The sequence below is a fragment of the Grampus griseus genome (assembly GCF_964374135.1).
Source record: "Grampus griseus genome assembly, chromosome: 19".
NCBI lineage: Eukaryota > Metazoa > Chordata > Mammalia > Artiodactyla > Delphinidae > Grampus > Grampus griseus.
Genome location: NC_139013.1, coordinates 44,489,482 through 44,511,078, shown reverse-complemented (window position 1 = coordinate 44,511,078; position 21,597 = coordinate 44,489,482). Strand labels below are relative to the sequence as shown.

Genomic DNA, 21,597 nt, shown 5'->3' with positions numbered 1-21,597 from the left:
GGCTTCTCCACAAGACTGGGCCCCATTAAGGAGCTGTGAGAAGGAGGAAACAGAGCCGGGCTGGGCAAGTCATTTGGTCCTTTGAAGTCTCAAGTCCCCTCATCGGAAAAGTGGTCCCTGGTCTTCCTGCTGTGAAAGGGTCAGACGAGAGGAGGCATGAGAAAGTCCTAGAGAACTCCGAAGTCCAGGTGCTAAAGACTTGTCAAACTTTTATTATTATTACTACTGGTGGTGTTGCTGTTACTACTGTTAGTATTATTGCTGCTGCTAGTGATGATACGTGGTGGCTGCACTCAAGATGATCAGAGAGAGGGAGAAGGAAGGCAAGGGCAGCCTCTCTCCCCTTTGCACCCGAGAGCCTCTGTTTCCCTGGCCAGGCGAGGAGTGGTCTCAGCACAGACGGGCGCCCCCACCCTGCGAACCCCTGCGGAGCCCCGGGTCGGCCGCCGCCCCGCTGAGACCCAAGCCGATTCTCTGAGCGCGCGCGCCTCCTGCTGGCAGCGGGGCGCGGGCGCAGCCTCCGGATTGTATATAAAGGCAGCGTGGCGCGCGAGACCTGGCCGAGTGCGGTAGAGGAGCCGGCGCGCAGGGAGAGCGCAGTGCTGCCTGAGGTCTCCGAGCGGCTCGCCATGGCTGGGCCGCAGCAGCAGCAACCCCCTTACCTGCACCTGGCGGAGCTGACGGCGTCCCAGTTCCTGGAGATCTGGAAGCACTTTGACGCAGACGGTAAGTAAAGCTCCTAACTTGTGTGCCCGCTCGCCCCCAGGGGACCTGCGGTGGAGAAAAGAGGGCAAGGAAGTTGCGGGCAGGGGTAAGATTGCCCCAGTGGGTGTTTTGGGTGCAGAGCCTAATGAGGTAGGGGTCTCGAGTTTGGGAGACACCTGGGTGCCCTGGTGACAACCGCCCGGAAGTTTTCTTCCCTGACAGAGACGACAGAGCCCACCGGCTTTTGCAGCCTCATTCTGGGCAAGTTGGGGCTTTCCCAGAGGGGAGGCCTGGGCTGGCAAGGCTCCCCATGACTCCCCCTGCCGTCTTATCTTCCCCGCCTTTCTCTTCAAGGTAACATCCTGCCTTCAGCTGCGGCAGCCACAGGTCTCAGACACCCACTCATTTTTTCCCTCAAGTTCCCCTTTTGTTGAATACCAGGTTAGCCCCGTGGGGTCCTGGGGACTGGTGCAAACTGGGGGGTCCTGAAGGGACACTCTTGGCCTCCCCAGCCTGTCCGGTGGGAGCAGGAGTGGAGAGGGCATCCAGGCAGTGAGCATCCCCTAGGCTTCCTCTGCCCACGTTCCATCCCTCACGGGCATTCAGGTCCCACTCACAGGGTGTGGTGGGAGGCAAGCTTGGGGTGCCAGCCTGACATGTTCCCTCATGGTGATAATCCTGGGTGCTTTGGGTGACTCCTTCCTTCTCTGGGTCGGGGGAGGCACAATCTTAAATGCCTCAGTGACCCACCCTCTGCTCTGTGTGGTCTTGACATTTACTCACCCAAAAATCGAGGGCTGGACTGAACAACCTTTGGAAGTTGGCTCTAAGGACTGGTATTACAAGGGTCTATGATGGCCTGACTCAGGCATAAAGGGAGCCCCCCCCACCTCGTTTTAGAGGCTTCTGATATCATTAGAGACAAATTTTTCTCCACCACTCCAAAAAATTAAGTGATCTGATTTCCTTCTGAGGTCCTGGCCGGGGTGGGCATCCGAAACGTTCTGGCATCTCAGACCACTGGCAGGGTGGTGGCCCAGGGTGTTCATCCTAGGATTGAGAGCGAGGGGCATGGGAACCAGAGGGAGGAGCAGGTGGAGGCTCCCTCCATGCTTCTCCCTTCCCTTCCTCACCTCGGCAGGGCGGGCATAAAGGTGGCTAAACAGAGGCCCTCGGCCCAGAGTGCTGCGCAGAGGCAGGGGTTAATGGGTATGATAACCAATGAAGTTTTGTTCCCTTGGAGCAAACTGAGAATCTCGGGGTGCAGAGGACTGGGCATGTGACACCTGGATTAGGATGGTGATCTGCCTATGAATTACTAAAGGAGGTGGGTAGATTGTTAAATCTGTAAAATGGGGCTAAGGAGGGGTTGTATTTCCAATCCCTGGCTGGTACCATAAAACTCCCTTGGGGGAAAGGGCTATAAAAAGATTGCAGCCTCTCTGTATTCTGGGTGACACGCGCACTCCCTAAGGCTTCTCCTGCCAGTTTATCTGCACCAGAGACTTGCATGATTCAAGGAAAGTTATCAAGCGGCCAAGGTTATACCACAGGCCTCCTGCCAGATGAGTCAGCTATAAACAGAGGACTCCACAGTTCTGTTCTCCCCCAGTTCTCACGGGGTCAACCACGAGCGCTCTTGATAACCATGCAAATCCTCACATTTGTCTGAGACTTTGTACTTTTCAAAACACAGTCGCACCTTGAGTCCTGCACAGTGAGGCTGTGGGCAGACCATGATTCTCCTTGTGCAGATGAGGGAACAGACACAAAGTGTGACTTCTCTGAGGTCATGTAGCGAGGTGATGGCGGCACTGGTTCCTGGCCAGCGCTTAATTCCCCAACTCTGGTTTCTGGACACCTACTTTCCCTCCTGATCCAGCCTCGGAGGTGATGGGCAGTCCCTTTAATACTAGAAAGGGGTCCTATGGCTGGAGCATAGCTAAGCTAGCATGAAGCCAAAGAGTCTTTAAAGACCCCCAGAACCATCGTACCTCTGGTACCATGTGAAAGGGGAGCTAGACTGCTTCTTGGCTCCTTGTCCCCCTCGGCATCCCATCGCCCTCTCTGGTCACCACTTCAGGGAAGTCCCAAGGAGGGACCATGGACCTAACAGAGAAGGAAAGCAAAAAGGATCAGAATACCAGAGATGGCGCAGAAGGCGATTTAGGAAAATGAGGCTAGAGCCAAACTGAAATTCGACTAAAGGACCCAGAATTAAGCTGTGGGTCACTTGCTCTGGACCTTCCGTACCTGTCCCCTTCCGAACTCCCATGGCTGCCAGGGAGCTTCTCCCTCCCCCCCGAGGCGCTCCCTGCCCTGGCTGGGCCTCCTCTTACTAACTCTGGCTTCTGTTTTTATCTTGGGGGTTTTCCCCCGACTCTAAGTGTCCCCCTGCCGCTCACAGAGTTAAAGAGCTCTGGGAGGACTCTCCACGGCTCACCAGGTCCCTGGGGTGAGCTCTCTGGAGCCCAGTTAGTCCCAGCCACCAAGCAGGGGGAGCACTGACCCACCCCACCCGTCCTGGACTCCAGTAAACAGAGACTAGGAGTCCGCAGAGAAGCTGGATTCCGAGGACAGTGGGGATGACGCAGGGAATCTGACCCTCCTAACTCAGCCCATTTCTAATGAAGGAGCAGGTGTCTGAAGAGGGGGAAACTGGGACTCAAAGAGGCAACGTTCTTTTCACAAGATCACACAGCAAAGTGAGAGGGTAGGGGGACCCAGGAATCCTCTCCTAGCCCCCCCCCCACTCCTCCTCAGTGGTCAGCCAAGGTCATGCCCTTGGAAACGTTCAGGTGTCATCTCTCAAAAGCAGAGGAAGGGAAGACGGCAGCCGAGTGCACCCTATGAGCCAGGTTGGGGCTGGAGCTCTTCCACATAACATCCCCATGCTCTGAGTGACCCTTACATGCCCTACATTACTGAGTCCCCCGTTCTGTTGTTTCCTGGTCACTTCTTGGTCAGAAACGTTCTCACTCTGCAAGATCCAGGCTTCAGAGGGATGCCCAGCTCAGAGCTCACGCTGGCCTCTCTTTGTGGTTCTGACCACACGGCCACCAGGCTCCTATTCTGCTGACGATCAGTACGAGGTCCGTGGGGAGCCAAGTTCTGCCCTTGGCCTTTGCTACCCTTTGGGAGCAACTGCAAGTGTAGGGATATTTCCTCTCCCAGAGGCCAGCAGACATTCACAGGACAATGCAGGGAATCCCACTCACTCCAAGAATCAACCTACATGGATATACTTGTACATGTACATAAAGTTATGTGAACAAGGGGGCCTAGTGTCAAGTTCTTTGGGATACTGAAATTTTAAGAATGTGCTTCCCTAGGGAACAGAAAAATAAATCCTGCTAATCTCTACAGCGGAATATTATGCAACCAATGGGATTGAGATGGGGCTTTTGTACTGACATGGAAAAGTGTCCAAGATGTATTACGGAGATTTTTTTAAATTATGGCAGGACACTATTACAGTATGAGCCCATCTTTACTATTAATGAAACAAGTATGCTGGAAAATATCTGAAAGACAATAACAACAGTAGTCCTCTACAGAGTAGATGACGTAAAATTAAAAGGTATTTTCTTTAACTTTATAAGTAAATTTCTGTAGTGTTTTACAAGAGCATGTGTTTCTTGTGTAATCAGCAAAACAATAAATATTCAAGAAGAAAATAATTTTATGGGCACCCCCCCTCCCCCCAAAAGAAATGCATATATATCTCCAGGTGTGGGAATCTGCCCAGAGTTTTCTAGGCCTTTGTCTGCCTCCAGATGGCCCTAGTGATGCAGGAGGTTCTCAAAGCCTTGCACAGGGACTGACCCTTGTTCCATATGGGTGTGGCCCTGAGGACTTCGAAAATGAATGACAGGAAGGACCACCAAGAACTGAGGAAGGCCCTGTGCAGTCTTCCCTCCTCTCTCCTCCTACACCCAGTAGTAGTAACGGAAGCATCCTCCAAACCCATCCCCCATGGGGGACACTGGCCAGACAGAGAGTGCTCAGGCAGGTTCTCAGGCACCGAGGAGCTTGTGTCCCTGGGAGCGGAAGCAGAAGAACGCTGAACAACAGCGCCTCTCGCAGGTGGAGAGAGGCCTGGGCACCTTGCCCTGGAATTCTAAATGACGAAGTCTTCTGGAATACTGAAGAGAAGACCTCTATGTATAAAATAGATAACTAATGAGAACCTACTGTATAGCACAGGGAACTCTACACAATGCTCTGTGGTGACCTAAATGGGAAGGAAATCTAAAAGAGAGGGGATATATGTATACATATAACTGATTCACTTTGCTGCACAGAAGAAACTAACACAACAATAAAAATTAATAATAATAAAAGACCTGCCTCAAAAGGGTTAGAGAATATCTGGTATATATTAAGCATTTACACAAATCCTATGGCCATTACTATGCAATACAGCTGTGCTGTTCATAAGCTAATTACAGGATTTATAAAAATGATTGCTTCTTGGAGCATTAAAGGCAAAGGGGTCTGGTGCTGGGAGGGAGCCAAAGTTGTCTGAGGGCAGCTTGCTTTTAACCCTGTCGGCATTTCTCTGTGGGGTCCGTGTGTCCCGTTTAGGCCTGATGTCAGGATTTGGGGTCCTTTGGGAGCAGCCTCCTGCCCCACCTGGGGTAAGCCCTAGGAATAAGTACCCCATCCCACCTCCACTTTCACCCCCGAATTCCCCACTTGTTTTGCCAACTGTGCCCTTTGGTGTGGATGTCCGCGGCATGCCAGCTGCGGACATCCTCTGTGAGGCCCTCATGCCCCATGGCCCAGCCAGCCGATGGGGGATGCAGCTGTGTCTGAGAGCTGGGGCTCCCCAGGGAGGCAGCTGCGGGGGCGTTTTCACAAACAGGACACTTCAGCCTCGCCTCGCCTCGCGTGGGCGGCCACCAGCGATCCCGCGTCCCTGCCCTCGCTCCTTGTTTATTCCCCTTTGACTTCAGTAGTTTCACCACCTGAGCCCCTGGGGGAGGTTTCCGGGGCTAAGGAGACCCCTCAGGGAAATCCCTCCCGATACCCAGGGAGCCAGAATTAACAGAGCAGGCGTGAGACACTTCAAGAACTGCGCCTCTCCGGCTCTGGACCTGGCGGCTGTCCTGGAGGACTGCATCAGATCCCGCCTTTGCCCCGCGGGTCCCAGCTGGGGCCTCTGGCTCTGGCCCTCTCCCCCTCCTCTCTGGCTCTCGGCTGCCTCACCTCCTCTCTAGCCCAATCTGCCCCATCCTTCTGGCCTCCTCCACACCAGGAATTGGCCCAGCATTAGGCTGCCAGATGTCCACAGGTGCAGGGGACCCAGCCCAGCTCCAGAGCCTCTGTTCCAGAAGCAGCTCTGCCCAGAAACACAGATTAAAAGTCAAGTGTCTAAACATTCATCCAGTAGCTGTTTGCACTGGGTTTTTCCCCCCCAGGAGCCTCTGGGAGACATGTGTGTGTGTGTGTGTGTGTGTGTGTGTGTGTCTGTGTGTGTCTGTGTGTGTGTGTGTGTGTGTGTGTGTGTGTGTGTGTCTGACAAAGAGAGAAATCAAAACAAGATAAAGATATGCACAGAGATCGTCCCTGGGGTGAACAGAAGGAAAACAGGCTGTTAGCTGTGGTTCAATTTCTTTCCTCTCAAACTCCTCTGGAACACGAGGTCGATAACACCCGTCTGTTTACCTGGTAGTGTCCTGAAGACCAGCTGGGGCAGGGAGGGGAGAGCTCTTTGTAAATGGTGAGCACCGTGCAAAGTAATATTTATATTGGAGCAGAGCCTGAGGAAGTCAATTTCTTGCCGCAAAGGGTGGCGTTTGTCCCAGAGGAACTCAGGCTGGAGGGTAGAGGGCTATTTGCCCTTCCATAAATTTGAACTCCGGACAGACAGCCAGGAGGTCTGGCTTCATGAATGCTTTCTTGTGCAGGTAACGAGGAGTCTAGAACTGCATAACTCCCCTCCTTGATTTCCTTAAACTCCGCAACACAGAATAATACAGATTGGTGAGCACCACGCCCTAGGGCCGTGCTTCTCGAACTTGAGCGCGCGGGAGACTGGTTCAAGCGCGGATTTCTGGGCCTCACTCCTAACAATTCTGATTCAGTTGGGCTGGGGTTGGTCCGAGAATTTGCATCTATAACAAGCTCCCAGGTGATACTGACACCGTCAGGCCGCAACCACTCTTTGAATAGTGCTGGTCTAGGCCCCTCTTGTCTACCATCTCGGGCTTCACACCAACCCCCCACCTCAACCTTGAATGTGAAGCCAAAGGTGCTGTCTCTCTAGGGAGAAGATGCTCACGTTCAAAAGCAGTGGTTCTGCTTTGAGATGTTCATGCTCCTATGTTGTTAAAATGCAGATTCTAGTCAGCAGGTCTGGGGTGGGGCCTGGGATTCTGCCTTTCTAACAAGCTCCCAGGTAATTCCAAAGTTCCCGTTCCACAGACCACACTTTGAATGACAAGCCCTCATACTCCAGACCCATCAAATTAAAATCTCCATTTTAATACGCTCCCCAGGTAATTCTTGCATACCTTAAAATTTGAGACAGGTCGCACTGAAGCAGTCCTTAATCCTGACTGCACATCAGAATCATCTGGCGAGCTTTGAAAACATGCCCACGAGACACCCTCACCCCATCAATTAAATCAGGAGCTCCGGGGGTGAGGCCCAGGCAGTGGTACACTTGGAAAAGCTTCCCAGGTGATTCTAATACATAGCCTGGGCTGAGAATCAGGACTCTGAGGCTGCAGTCATGGTGGCACTCTTTGGGCTGAAGGGTTTACAGCCATGGATTGGTTCGGAAGACCTTAAGAGCACAGAGCATAAAAATGATGCTTTCCATTTATGTGAGATTTTACATTTTCCAGAATGCTTTCACAGCCTTATCTTGTATGGCTGTCACAATGGTTCTATAAAGTAAAAAAAAAAAAAAAAAAGCATAGTTATACCCATTTTAGAGATCAAGAAACTGAGGTTTAGAGAGATTGACTTGCTCGACATTGCATGGACAGTCACAGAGCTGGTGGTAGACTTATGACCCTTAATCGGGCTCCTCTTACCTGTTCAACTCTCAGAAAATCTGTATGCACAAATCTCAGTGAGAAACAAGCCCCTTTCCACTGTGAGGCAGGGCGTTCTTTGGTCAATTTTTCCAAGTGTCTGTGGTCAGATTAATTGTAAAGAAGTGTTGTCTCACTTCAAAATTTGGGGAAACTGAGGCACCATGGTGGTGAAGAATGGTAGCAAGCCCAGAATAAGGATGGATGCAGGGTCCCCGGCTCCTCCCATCCCCCTCCCTAATATTCACAGGTTGCAGTTTGATATGGGGAAGTTAGGAATGATGGTTGCTATGGTAACCACATCCTTATCCATGCCCATCCACATGAGATTTGCGTGGTGGCCAGTCACCCCACCCCCCTATAAGACGGTCATAGAAAAAGCAAACCACTTGCCCAGTGCTGAAGTCCTCCCTGCAAGGAGGTAGGCCAACCTGTCCTCTACTCCCACCTCCTATAATAGGTGCCTACCACGTGATGGTTAGGAAGTTGCTCTGAGGGAAGCCAAAGTAGCAAAGACCTTTTCCCCCAGTGCTGGAGGATGCCCCATCTGGGCCCTGCAGCCCCTGCCTGCCTATCTAATCTCTGCTCACCCTCTCCCTTCAACTGGTAGATTCCTGCTATTCTTGTCTGGCTGCCTCACCCCCGTAGACCATTAAATGCTCTTGGGGAACAGGCCCATATCTAAACTTGGCTATAGTTCCCACAACGTTGAACTGTTGTTCAGTTCAAAAAAATAAAGGCGGGCTTCCTGGTGGCGCAGTGGTTGAGAGTCTGCCTGCCGATGCAGGGGACACAGGTTCGTGCCCCGGTCCGGGAAGATCCCACATGCCGCGGAGCGGCTGGGCCCGTGAGCCATGGCCGCTGAGCCTGTGCGTCCGGAGCCTGTGCTCCGCAACGGGAGAGGCCACAACAGTGAGAGGCCCGCATACAGAAATAAATAAATAAATAAAGGCTTGTGGAATTGAACAACATTTCTGTCCCTTTGCACAGAGCGAGGTGGTACTGTAATTCCCAGCATGGCAAGAGGGGTTTCTTTCCACAGGGGCACTGGGCCCCACTCCGTGCCTTTGCTAGTAGCTGGGGCTTCTCAGCGAGGCCTTCCCTGCCCACCCTGTCCAAGCAGCCATCATAGATACTTCAGCCACCTCCTAATACACTCACAAAACAGACTCATACTCACTGACTCAGGTGTCCACCCAGCCCTGGCCCGGGCCCAGCTCTGAGGCCTCTGGTACTTCGAACCCCAGCGCATGCTCACAATGTGAGCTCCACCCCTGCCCCCCGCCCCCCGGCCCCTCCAACCCCAGCCCCTGCTCCTGGACCCAGAGCTGAGCTCAGCTTCCTGCCTGAGAAATGGAAGAATAGACAGATCACGGCAGGGAGCGACCAGCGAGAGAAAGAGTACTCGTTCCTCCAACTCAGTGGCACTGTCAACTGGACCACTGCCTTTTTGTCTAGAAAGCCCTTCCTCCCTCCCTCCCTCCCTCCCCTCCTCACTCCCCCTGCTGCAGCTGTCCAGCTCTCCCAAGAAGCTTTCAGAACATCCTAGAAGAAAGATGACCACTCTAGCCTAGGGGAAAAAAGGGAACTCAAGTCTCATCTCTCCCCACCATGCCCACTCCCGGCGTGCAATTACAATCATATCTTTTCCCTGCAGATAAAGATACTTAATTTAGGGGCTTCCCTGGTGGCGCAGTAGTTGGGGGTCCGCCTGCCGATGCAGGGGACGCGGGTTCGTGCCCCGGTCCGGTAAGATCCCACATACCGCGGAGCGGCTGGGCCCGTGAGCCATGGCCGCTGAGCCTGCGCGTCCGGAGCCTGTGCTCCGCAACGGGAGAGGCCGGCCACAACAGTGAGAGACCCGCGTACCGCAAAAACAAAACAAAAAACCTTAATTTATCTCACATGATTCCTCCATACACTATGTATTGTGGCACCTTCTCCACTAGAGGGCGCCACTAGGATTATTCATTCCAAATCTAAATTCTCAGGGGACACTAGTGGGGGAGGCTAGGAAGAACACACACATCCCGACTCCCACATCGCCCTCCAGCCTCCCAAAGTCCCCACCAAGGCCAGGCTAAATACTTATTTTTATTCTCTTTGTTTAGTTTGTAACTCCATTTGCCCCTGAAGCAAGCTACCATCTCCCTTTCCTGTTCAAGTCTCTATGGGAACCTTGCTCACTGCTTTAGATCAGATTTGGAACTTGACTTTTGGTCAGTGGTTTCCAAACCTTGCTATATACATGGAAATTACCTGGGGAGCTTTTTTAAAAATCACAATGCTTAGCTCATACCCCAAACCAATTACATCAGAATGTCTGGGGATGGGAGCCAGACATCCATATTTTTTTTAAGATTCTAGGAGATTCCCATTCACAGCAGTCTGGGGAGCACTGCCTTAGACCTATCTGATTTCCCACCCACAAATGATTCCTCCCGGTCACAGACAGACCAGGGAGCTTGACCATGGACTCAGCTCGCCCTGGTCTCTAGGTCTTTTGGGTTCAGTGGTGAAGAACCTAAAGGACTTCTTACTACGTCCGTGATCTTGCAAGTCAGGCCTTGACCTTGGGACCCGGTCCCGATAACAGCACTTTTCACCCAAATTCATTCCCGTTTTTTATACAAGTTCTGGTAATTGAACTCAAACAATAGTAACATTTACACTGCACCCGTAACGGACTTTACATGCAAAAATCCCATTTAATTACCCATTTTGCAGATGACATGGGTTAAATATCTTTCCCAAAGCCACACAGCTCGTAAGTACAGCAGAACCAGGATTTGAATCTACCTCCACAGACCTCAGCACCCCCTCTCTTCATTGCTGTGGAGTAGGTTGCCTCCCATATGTTTGATCCCTGCAACCACCTCTCAGGTGCCCCCATCCCTGCTTTTCTCTTGCCACTCTTCCCTTATGCATTAGTTTCCTGGAGCTGCCGTGACAAAGTACGACAAACTGGGTGGCTTAAAACAAAAGCAATTGGTTCTCTCACAGTTCTGGAGGCTAGAGTCCAAAATCCAGGTGTTGGCAGGGTTGGTTCCAGGTTCTGAGGGGTAATGTGTTCCATGTCCCTCTCCTGGCCTCTGGTAGTTGCGAGCAATTCACAGAGCTCCTTAGCTTGGAGACGCATCACTCCAATCTCTGCCTCTGTCTTCATGTGGCCTTCTTCCCGGTGTGTCTTTGTGTCTTCACTTGGCCTTCTTATAAGGACACCAGTCATTGGATTTAGGGCCCACCCTAATCTAGTATGACCTCATCTTAACTAATTACATATGCAAAGACCCTATTTCCAAATAAGGTCACATCCTGAGTTCCGGGTGGACATGGATTCTGGGGGGACACTCTTTTTTTTTTATTAGAAAGTCTACTTTATTTATTTATTTATTTTTTGGCTGCACTGAGCGGCTCGCGGGATCTTGGTTCCCCAACCAGTGATTGAACCCGTGCCCCCTGCAGTGGAAGTATGGAGTCCGAACCGCTGGACCACAAGGGAAGTCCCTGGGGGACACTCTTCAACTCAGTACCCCCTCCTACCCCAAAGACCCAAGTTCTGCCTCTGACCTCATTCGCCCTACTGACCAGGGCTTGCCACCTGCTGACAAATCTCGAGGCTGATGACCTGTTGTCCCCTGTCAGATCTGCAGCTCCTGCTGCCTGCCCAGCTGGCTATGGACAGACAGCTCCCAGCTCCCTCTGCCAGCATGGCCCACACGCTGGTCCCTCCCAGTCTCTGACTACTGAATGTATATCACAAAGGCAACACCGTTATTAATCTTGGATCTCTATGGTTGCAAATGGCCACAGGGCAGGACCCACATCCCTAACAGTCCAGGGCTGGCCCAGACACCTGCTTGACCACTGAGGAGAACAAGTTCTCAATGAAGACCCCCATTTCCCCACCCCACCCATCCACCATAAGTTTTACTACTTAGCTCTGAGGTTCATTGCTTTTTTTCTTTGCTATCTTTGCAGGAAATGGGTATATTGAAGGTAAAGAGCTAGAAAACTTTTTCCAAGAACTGGAGAAGGCAAGAAAAGGCTCTGGCATGGTAAGCCCAGACCCCTCTCCCATTGTTTGGAATTTTCTGTCGTCCTGACCATGGCTTTGAGCATTGTCTGTCCTAGGTCATACATTCCATCAGCAGCCTGACATCTCTGGTCTTGACCCTTAGAGTTTTTCTTTTATCTGGAAGGATTTTAAAAATTGAAATACTCCCTTAAAAGAGTACCTTACCTCACTATCTCTGGGTGTCTGGGATTGAGGGGTGTTCATGGGTACCGGGGGTTGATAAACTGCCCAAAACTGCAAACGTTTGTGTCTGCGTCTGTGTGTATAAAAAGTATTTTTTCCTAGGGAAGAGTCCATAGCCTACCTAATATGCTCAGAGGGGTCATGACTCAAGATTGGAGGCCTTGGGGGTTTCAAGTGCCTTTGTTCAAGACTGGAGTTTCTCAGCCTCGGCACTAATGACGTTTGGGGTGGTGACTCTTTGTCACGGGGGGCTGTCCCTGGCATTGTACGATGATTAGCAGCATCCCTGGCCTCTACCCATGAGATGCTAGTAGCACCCCTCCAAATTGTGACAATCAAAAATGTCTCTGGACATCGCTAAGTGTCCCCTGCAAGGGATGCAGAATCGTCCCCACTAGAGAACCACTGTTCCAGACCAACCAAGGCTGGAACCTCGGCAAGGACCTAGAGGAAAGTGGAGGATTGCTCCAAACCAGCATCTGAGCCAGATCGTACTGGCTCATGTGTGTAGGTGTCAGACTGCCCTTCATGGCCTGAAGCGACTGCAAATCATGTCCCACGCCCTTAACGGCAGGCACATTGTTTCCCCACGTGCCAACCTGGCATGACTGACTTCACTAAAGCCTTTTGGGGGACCGTCTGAAATACTGAAAAGGTAAGGTGATTGGAGCTAGTCTGTTGTGATTCCCATGTCTGGTTCTCGAATATATGGAGTCAGACCAACTCCCTCCCCACCAGCTCCTGCAGGTCCTTTGGTTGGGGGGTGGGGGGTGGTCTCTCTACTCTCCCCTGCTGCGTGTCTGTTGGCCAATCCACTGCTTATTAGCAAGTCTTCATGGAGCGCTTTGGGAGATGAGTCACAAATCCACTGGTGAACACCTGGTTCAGAGCTCGTCAGCACGCCCTGGTGAGGAAGATGTCCAGGCGATGGGCTTAAGTGATGGAGGTGATTCATGGGTTTGTTTATCAACAGTCCCCCGTCACCCCTCATTACTAGGATAATGAAGCCCGGATCACAGAAAACACAGGCTTCACAACTGGTTCTCTTAGTCATTCCCTTCCTCAGATGGCATCAGGGGTGATTTTCAAGTCTGTCAACAACATTCTCAACTAACATCACCCCGGACTGGATCTCAGAGCAGCTGTTCTGTGGTAGAAAAAACACTGGCCTTGGAAACAAGAGTCATGAGTTCAAATTCTGACGATACTAGCTGGTGACCTCAGGAGAAGTCACGTCATCTCAGCCTCCGTTTGTGTGTAAAATGGACAGGCTACTAACATCATGGGGACTGTTGTGGAAAGCAAACAGGATGGCCACATTTCTGATAAGGGCCTAGGCTCATTCCAGGCACATTTGTAGATGTAACGCAATAAATATTGATAAAAAAAATACATATGGGCAAATTGAGACCAGTCCAAAAGGTAAAAAACGAAAGACTCTAAGAATTGGTAGAATTTTCCTTGGCCCAATCCTAGGAAATACACAACCCAGCAGAAAGCCATTGGAGAGGCGAAGAGGCTTCAGATGCCAAGATGATTCATCACTGATTAGGGATAAAGAAGAGCTCACGAATGCCAACACTTAACAAGCAGCACCCCAAGCGAAGAGAAGCTCTGAGAACTTCAAGAGGACCTTAGACTTAAGTTAGGCGGTGATGGCGCAATAGAACTTTGGAAGCTCTTTGCCTTTTTAGTAGTCACATTCATCTAGTGGACTATTTAAATGACCCCTCAACTATACAGACTTTCTGGTCACATTCTTCCTAGCCTAAAATCAGAGTGAAAAGCATTGTAGAATTTCCAGTTAGTCTTTAAAGAAGAAAATGAGCGATCACCTTTGCTGTGGTGGAATGTCTAGAACTTACTGGGGGCCCCTGCAATAGGTTGGGCTTATTAGAAGCTGCCTCAATGAAATGTTGGGGCCTGAGTTCTCACATCTGAGTGATGGAAATAAGTCCTCACCCTTCTGGTAGACTTATGGTTTAATCCATCTCAAAGGCAGACGGGCATGTTTACTTATGTGGTACAGAGCACATCCATATGTTCTGTTTCCCTCTGAAAATAATGTGATTGAGCCTCAAAGAAGAGAACACTTAGGGCTTCCCTGGTGGCGCAGTGGTTAAGAGTCGCCTGCCAATGCAGGAGACATGGGTCTGAGCCCTGGTCCAGGAGGATCCCACATGCTGTGGAGCAACTAAGCCCGTGCGCCACAGGTACTGAGCCTGCGCTCTAGAGCCCGCGAGCCACAACTACTGAGCCCACGTGCCACAACTACTGAAGCCCGTGCTCCTGGGGCCTGTGCTCCACAGCAGGAGAGGCCACTGCAATGGGAGGCCCGTGCACCGCGGCAAAGAGCGGCCCCCCGCTCGTTGCAACTGGAGAGGGCTCACACGCAGCAACGAAGACCCAACGCAGACATTAATAAATAAATTTTATATATATATATATATATATATATTTTTTTTTTTTTTTTTTTTTTTGTGGTACGCGGGCCTCTCACTGTTGTGGCCTCTCCGTTGCGGAGCACAGACTCCAGACGCGCAGGCTCAGCGGCCATGGCTCACGGGCCCAGCCGCTGCGCGGCATGTGGGATCTTCCCGGACCGGGGCACGAACCCGTGTCCCCTGCATCGGCAGGCGGACTCTCAACCACTGCGCCACCAGGGAAGCCCAATAATATATTTTTAAAAAGACAGAACACTTAGATTTGGAGGAACCCTAAAAAGGGAAAGGGTGCAGCCCTGATTACTCAGAGCATTGGTTCAACCTGGTTCCATGCCTGCATATTTGGGGTGCAGAATGATTCCCCACCATTGCTGCACCAAGAGGGTGAGAGATCCACGGTTCGCAGGGGACCCAGCAGCAAAATCGGTGCCCTTTGTCTTTCTGCAGATGTCGAAGAGTGACAACCTTGGGGAGAAGATGAAGGAATTCATGCAGAAGTATGACAAGAACGCAGATGGGAAAATCGAGATGGCAGAGGTGAGTCCTAGTATCCTGCTAAGAGCTACACGGGAAGGACCGTCGGTTGCCTGTGCCTCTCCCTCGCACAGGAGTCCTTCTAGGGATCCAAGTGAGGTGGTGGTCTTGAAGCCCCACCACCCCTCCCAGCACTTAGGCTGATGAAAGAGAACAGATGGAGCTTTTCCTTTGACTCACAAGGAACGAGAAAGCAACACACATTGGCCTAAGACAGGGATGAAGACTTTTAATGCTCTCAGGGTCCAACAGGTACTATAAATGTGTGATGAGCTCAGTTTAAGACAGAAGAGAGGTTGAAGTTTGCAGAACAGGAGAGTTCATGCCCCACCTAAAGGCATCCAAAGGGGTGTGTGTGTGTGTGTGTATATATAATTTATATATGTAGCATGTATAATTTATATATATTAATATATACACACACATACATTCATACGTGTGTATTGATGTGCATAGATATATACATATTGTTAAAAGATAAACTGAGGCATGTTAAAAATTTTAAGAGTTTATTGGAGCAGAAATCAATTCAAATGGGCCAGCGCTGAACCTAAAATAGTTAGGAACACTCTACCAATGGGAGCTACGGGAAAGACGTGTATATGGAAGAGCCAGTTACAAAGCAAGGAAGTTGTTTGGTTGGCCGCATCATTCAGGAAAGCCTAGTTGGCTGCTTTGGCTGTGTGTTTAGACTTTGGTTTGCTAACGTAGGCTACGAAGGCATTAAGGCTACCTCAGTCTAATGGCCTCCTTGTGTAACAATTTATATATACACACACACACTTATACAGACACATCTACATGTGCCTGTGTGTGCAGGCCTAACCAGACACCTCTGGAAATCAGTCTGCAACCCATGGTCAAGTGGTCCAGAACGATGACAGCAGCACATAAAGGAGGGCAGAACTCCTCCCGGGGTGAATTGGTTGCCATGGTGCCTTAGGTCAGCGCCCTGGAAGGAGAGACTGAGACAGAGATTCGTGGGTAGGATTTCAAGAGAAGGGAGGCGAGAGCAACAGGAAAGGGCAGAGCAAGAAGCTAAGCAAGCGCGTGGTCTCAGCTGGAGCCTCGTCTTGGCCTGATCTCATGGGGGGCTCTGGAGTGTGGATTGCGCCACGGGGTTGGCCCCACTCAAATGGGCTTAAACCAGGGGTTGGCAGGCTTTTTCTGTAAAGTTCCAGACTATGGTCAGGGTTTGGAAGCTGTAAACCCTGCCTTCAACAACTCTGCCCTGTGGCACAGAACAACCACAAACAGTATGTAAACGAAAGGGCCCTGCCATGTTCCAATACAAGTTTATTTACAGAAACAGGCATTGAGCCAGATTTGGCTCATGGGCCATAATATACTGACTCTTAGCTTAAACTATGAGAGGCTCCTAATGAGAAAGGCCATGAGAAGGACTGACTCCTGGTGAAGGAGACAAGGTCTCCAGCCCTGCTTCTCGGCAGTTCTCTTGGTTCTGTTCTCCACCCCTAAAACGGCTTCATCCTCAGGCTGGTAGCAAGCTGGCTAGAGCAGTTCCAGGCATCACATCCAGATGCAGAAGGGGCCCATCTCATTTGGTCCCTGATAAGAATAAGGAAACCTTTCCCAGGGGTACCCGCAGTAGACCGCCCCTCACATTTCATTGGCCAGGAGTAGGTCACATGTCTAGCCATAAGCCAATCACTGGCCAGGGAAATGGGATTATCACATCTAGCTGAGACTAATTAGGATTTGCCTGTGACTCAAGCATGCTGGGAGCAGAGAAGAGGGGAAGGCCATTGGGGGGGGAGGGTGGCAGCCAACAGTGTTTGCGGCACAAGAGTACTTGCAGTTTTTTAAAAATCGGATTTGTTGTGGTATAATTTACATATAATAAGCAGTATTGATTTGAAGTGTAAAATTCCATGAGTTTAGACAGTTGTATACAGCCATGTGGTCACCACCACAGTCAAAATACGGCATCTCCATCACCCCCAAAATGTTCCTCTGTCTGGTCAGGCCCTCCTGCACTCAGATTAGTTTGCATTTTCTAGAATTATATATGTGGAACCATCTAGTAAGTATTGAGTCTGGATACTCGCGTTTTAAAGTGGCACCACTTTCTGTCCCTCCAGCTGCTCATACCTGAAGGTTTGGGGGTGACCCAGAAGCGCTTCTCAGAACACCCTTCTTCCCCTTTGAAGGGCTGTTCTCAAGAAAGGGCTGTTCCCTGTTCTCAAGAAAGGAAGCAAAATGGAGCAAAATGTGACTCCCATGCTGCCTTGCCACTGGCTGGTTTCCATCCTTCCTGCATGAAAGTCTGTTTGCTTCCTGGCAGGGCTCTCCGTAATGTTACTGTTGCTCTCTGATCCCCACAGCTGGCGCAGATCTTGCCGACCGAGGAGAACTTCCTTCTGTGCTTCAGGCAGCATGTGGGCTCCAGCACCGAGTTTATGGAGGTGAGACCAAGGCACTGCCTTCTCTTTTGTACATCGGGGCCTGCCTTTCTCTCGTGTTCAGAGCCAGGCCCACCCAATGCCTGGGAATGGTCCCTGGAAGACACTAAACCCCTTTTGAGTAGCTCAACTACTCAAAAGGTGGTCCATGGACCAGGAGCATCAATGTCGCCACCACCTGGGTGCTTGTTAGAAACACAGAGTCCCGGGCTTCCCCGGTGGCGCAGTGGTTGAGAGTCCGCCTGCCGAGGCAGGGAACACCGGTTCGTGTCCCGGTCTGGGAAGATCCCACATGCCGCAGAGTGGCTGGCCCCGTGAGCCATGGCCGCTGAGCCTGCGCTCCGCAATGGGAGAGGCCACAACAGTGAGAGGCCCGCGTACCAAAAAAAAAAAAAAAAAAAAAGAAATGCAAAGTCCCTGACCCACTGAATCAGAATCTACATTTTAGCAAGATCCCCAGGTGACGTGTGTGCACGTTAAAGTGTGGGGAATAAGGTGAGAGGTAAGCTTGGGTAAAGTACCTTTGGAAAATAATGTGTACACACCATTTCCCATTTGGGTATTTGCCATAGATATTTGCATATTACAAGCTCTGAGAAATCCTGCAGTAAAGAGACCTGTTTCATTTGGTTTGCCTCCAGAATCTTTCATAGTTCCTTCTCACTCAATAGCATTAGTGTTCCTGGAATTCAGAGTTCCAAGGAGCATTCTTGAGAAGGATGGATTTAGGTACCATTCTAAAACTGGAAAAGCCCAGTGAGAATTCCAGTTTCCAGTATCTTCCAGGTTTGGTGTTTGACTGTGGTCTGGGCTTCACTGTCCATCTTTAAAATAGATGTTGCCATCTTTGCAGTAGCAATTCTTTGAGATCCTCATGGGAAATAGGACATCCAAACTCAAGTGTCTTTTGAGTAATATGCAATTGACAGATTGAACCATGTGAAATTGCTCATATTTAACCATTCTTTATTTACAAAAATTGGAAATTCCATGCGGTTTAACCAAATATATTACTAATCCTGATGTCCGGCGAACTACCAGTTATTTTTGCTATTTTTCTGGGGCTCTGCACCCTAGCCATTCAATGTATGTGTCCCTCAAGGTGAAATTCAACTCATAGCACCCACACACACACGCACACACAGTGCCTGCTGTGATAAATAATGACGAGCCTTCAACACAACTCCAGTCGCCATTTGTCATGTTAAATCCATTTCTAGCCACCGGTAATCCCCTGTCGCTGATTCACTGCTTAAACATGACTGGAGAGTTAGTCCAGAAACACACATGGCAGTGAGTTCCCCATATAGATAGAAAGTCAGTTAGAAATAATGGATTCTTAGGGCAGAAGACTCATTTTTTTAAGTGGTAGCTTGCCTAAGCATCAGATATGGATTTAATTTTATTGTGCTTTAAAGGATTTTCTCCAGTTTTTTCACGATGGCAAAATTCCATAAGCTGGTCATTGACAGGCTGGATTCTGTTCTTAGTTCCCCCGTTGCCTGTCTAGGAGGAAAAGTCCGCCTATACATAGAACTTGTCAGGGTGCTGCTTTTGTGAGTGTCCGTTTTTCTGTCTGTAGAAAAGGGAGCGTTTATACTTGATTACTCCTTTCCTGATAGGGAGGCGGCCAGAGATTGGCCTCCCTTCCACCTATGATCAGGAGAATGGGGATGACAGCTTGCAGGGGGCAGAGATGCTTAAAGAGGAGGGGAAGGAAACCCTCTCTCTCTAAATCATCAGTGGTTTCTCTCTGTGTAGTTGACATGGTTCCATATTTTACCTGCCTTTATCCTTTAAGCCCCAGCATAACTACTGAGCCAACGCCACCCCCATCCCAAAGGTTTCCTGGGACCCCATCATCCTACAGGACCATCCCCTCCTGGGGTTGTCCATTCATTCCATCTTTATCAGCTGGAAACATGAAATGGCCCCTCTGTAGCCCTGAAAGGTTTGTGCTGCCAGATGCTTCCATCCCACCGCTCATCCCAACATTTTAATTTCTAACGTAAGTGACACCTCAGGGTTTCTTTGAGATTTCACAAAGCCCAGGTTTCTTGAACTCTTTTCCTTGAATGGGAAGAGAATAATGACCATACTTTGTGATGGCTGAGCACAAAGTACGGGATGGAAAGAGAAGTCCAGCGTGAGAGCATGGAGCTGGGGGTGGATCCAGGGAGGGAGGGAGAGAGGGAGGGAGGGAGGTCAGAACTGCTAGGATGATCTCACTCCGAAAGCAGCTGGCTGCTTTGCTTTCTGGGAGGACTGGGGTCCCTTCGGGTTATCCTCCCCTGAGGCAATTTAGGGGGTGTCTGCCTTTTTCTCCCAGTCAAGACTCAACCTAGATGAACTAAATTCCTATACACTAAAGGCATGCAGGTGGTTGGTGACGTCATATTTGAAAATCTGCACATATTTCTTTGTGCTTACTCGAGGGCGGGCTTTCAGAGCATGGGAAGGGATATGTTGATGGAGCCGGGCATTTTCTTTCCCCAAAGAAAGAACTCTCCCCTAATCAAAAATCATTTACCCAAGTTGTACGTAGAATAAATCTACCTTTTTATTGGGACTTGCTCATATCTCATAACTTTTTAAAAAATCAGGATCAAATTTTTTGAGCCACTACTATACCATGAGAACTACACAGCCTAGTTTGCTGGTATGGAAGAAAGATCCTAAAATATCTATACATTCTCACACTCCTCACAATAAAAGGGGGACATGCCATCAACAGACGAATGTGTGGTACATACATATAATGAAATATTACTCAGCCATAAAGGAGGAATGAAATAATGCCATTTGCAGCTACATGGATGGAGCTAGAGATTATCATACTAAGTCAGAAAGAGAAAGACAAATACCATATGACATCACTGATATGTGGAATCTAAAATATGACACAAATGAACTTATCTACGAAATAGAAATGGATTCACAGATATAGGGAACAGACTTGTGGCTGCCAAGGGGGAGGTGGGGTGGGGGAAGGATGGATTGGAAGTTTGGGACTAGCAGATGCAAACTATTATATAGAGAATGGATAAACAACAAGGTCCTGCTGTATAGCACAGGGAACTATATTCAATATCCTGTGATAAACCATAATGGAAAATATATATATATATGCACGCGTGTGTGTGTGTGTGTGTGTATATATATATATATATTTCTGAATCACTTTGCTGTACACCAGAAACTAACGCAACATTGTAAATCAACCACAATAAAAACTTGTTTTAAAGTGGGGGACATGATGTGGAGAAGCTGAGGAGACAGGAGATCAAATTTGGGAAAAGAATTAGCGCCTGCTGACTTTCAGAAAATCAAGAGTTGCTGGTGTCTAGCTGTGCTGTTTGGAGCTGAGGGAGAAGGGAATAAAAATCAAGGGAAGAAAACTTGGAAGAAAATCTAAGAACTGTGATCAGGCACCAAAATAGACCAAAGATTAGGGAAACAGGGTTCTCTGGGCCGTTTGTCACAGATACACCCACTCTCATCCCCCACCATGGTATTCCCGCCTCCCCACAAGATAGACTGGGTTAAACACTGGGGTTTCAGGACAGCTGCATTCAGGACCAGATTTTTTCAGGACCATTGTTATTAGTTAACTATCGCTGTGTGACAAATTACCCCCCAAAATTTACCAGCCTAAGGCAACGAACATTTATTATCTCTCAGTTTCTGTGGTTGGAAATTTGGTAACAGCTCAGCCAAGTGGCTCTGGTTCAGAGTCAAGATGTCAGCTGGGCTGCAGTCATCTGAAGGCTTGACTGGAGCTGGAAGATGCACTTCCAAGGTGGTGCACTCACGTGGCTGTTGGCAAGGGGCCTCAGTTTCTCACTACATGAGCCGTTCTATAGGGCTGCTTGAGTGTCCTTACGACGTGGCACCTGGCTTCCTCCAGAGTGAGTGATCAAAGAGGCAGAACAAGAAGGAAGCCTCAATGTCTTTATGACCTAGGCTTGGAAGCCACACACTGCCATATCTGCCGTGTTCTATTCATTAGAAGTGAGTCACTAAGTTCAGTCCACATTCAAGGAGAGGGAAACTAGGGAGGTGAAGAATTGGTGGACATTTTTAAACCATTCCAACTGTTTTTCCTTGTTTCTCCTGTGTGATGTCTGCTCCTGCTCAGATGGCCAGAACAGAGAGGAAGGAGGTGGTCAGACCCATATCACCTG

At 49.7% G+C, this 21,597-nt stretch overlaps 1 protein-coding gene across 3 annotated transcripts in view; it reads left to right on the top strand.

Moving 5' to 3' along the window:
* Positions 1 to 629: 629 nt before the first annotated feature.
* CALB2 (calbindin 2) overlaps positions 630 to 21,597 on the top strand; it is a gene marked incomplete at its 5' end in the record, with an annotated part of 28,670 nt that continues 7,702 nt past the window's right edge. For 2 of the 3 annotated variants that reach the window (XM_082677395.1, XM_082677394.1), the window contains 4 exons: positions 630 to 726; positions 11,733 to 11,809; positions 14,904 to 14,993; positions 17,336 to 17,416. In XM_082677395.1, coding sequence (XP_082533521.1) covers positions 630 to 726; positions 11,733 to 11,809; positions 14,904 to 14,993; positions 17,336 to 17,416 — 345 coding nt within the window. The remainder of the gene's footprint in view (positions 727 to 11,732; positions 11,810 to 14,903; positions 14,994 to 17,335; positions 17,417 to 21,597) is intronic. The other variant, XM_082677396.1, reaches the window with a different exon arrangement.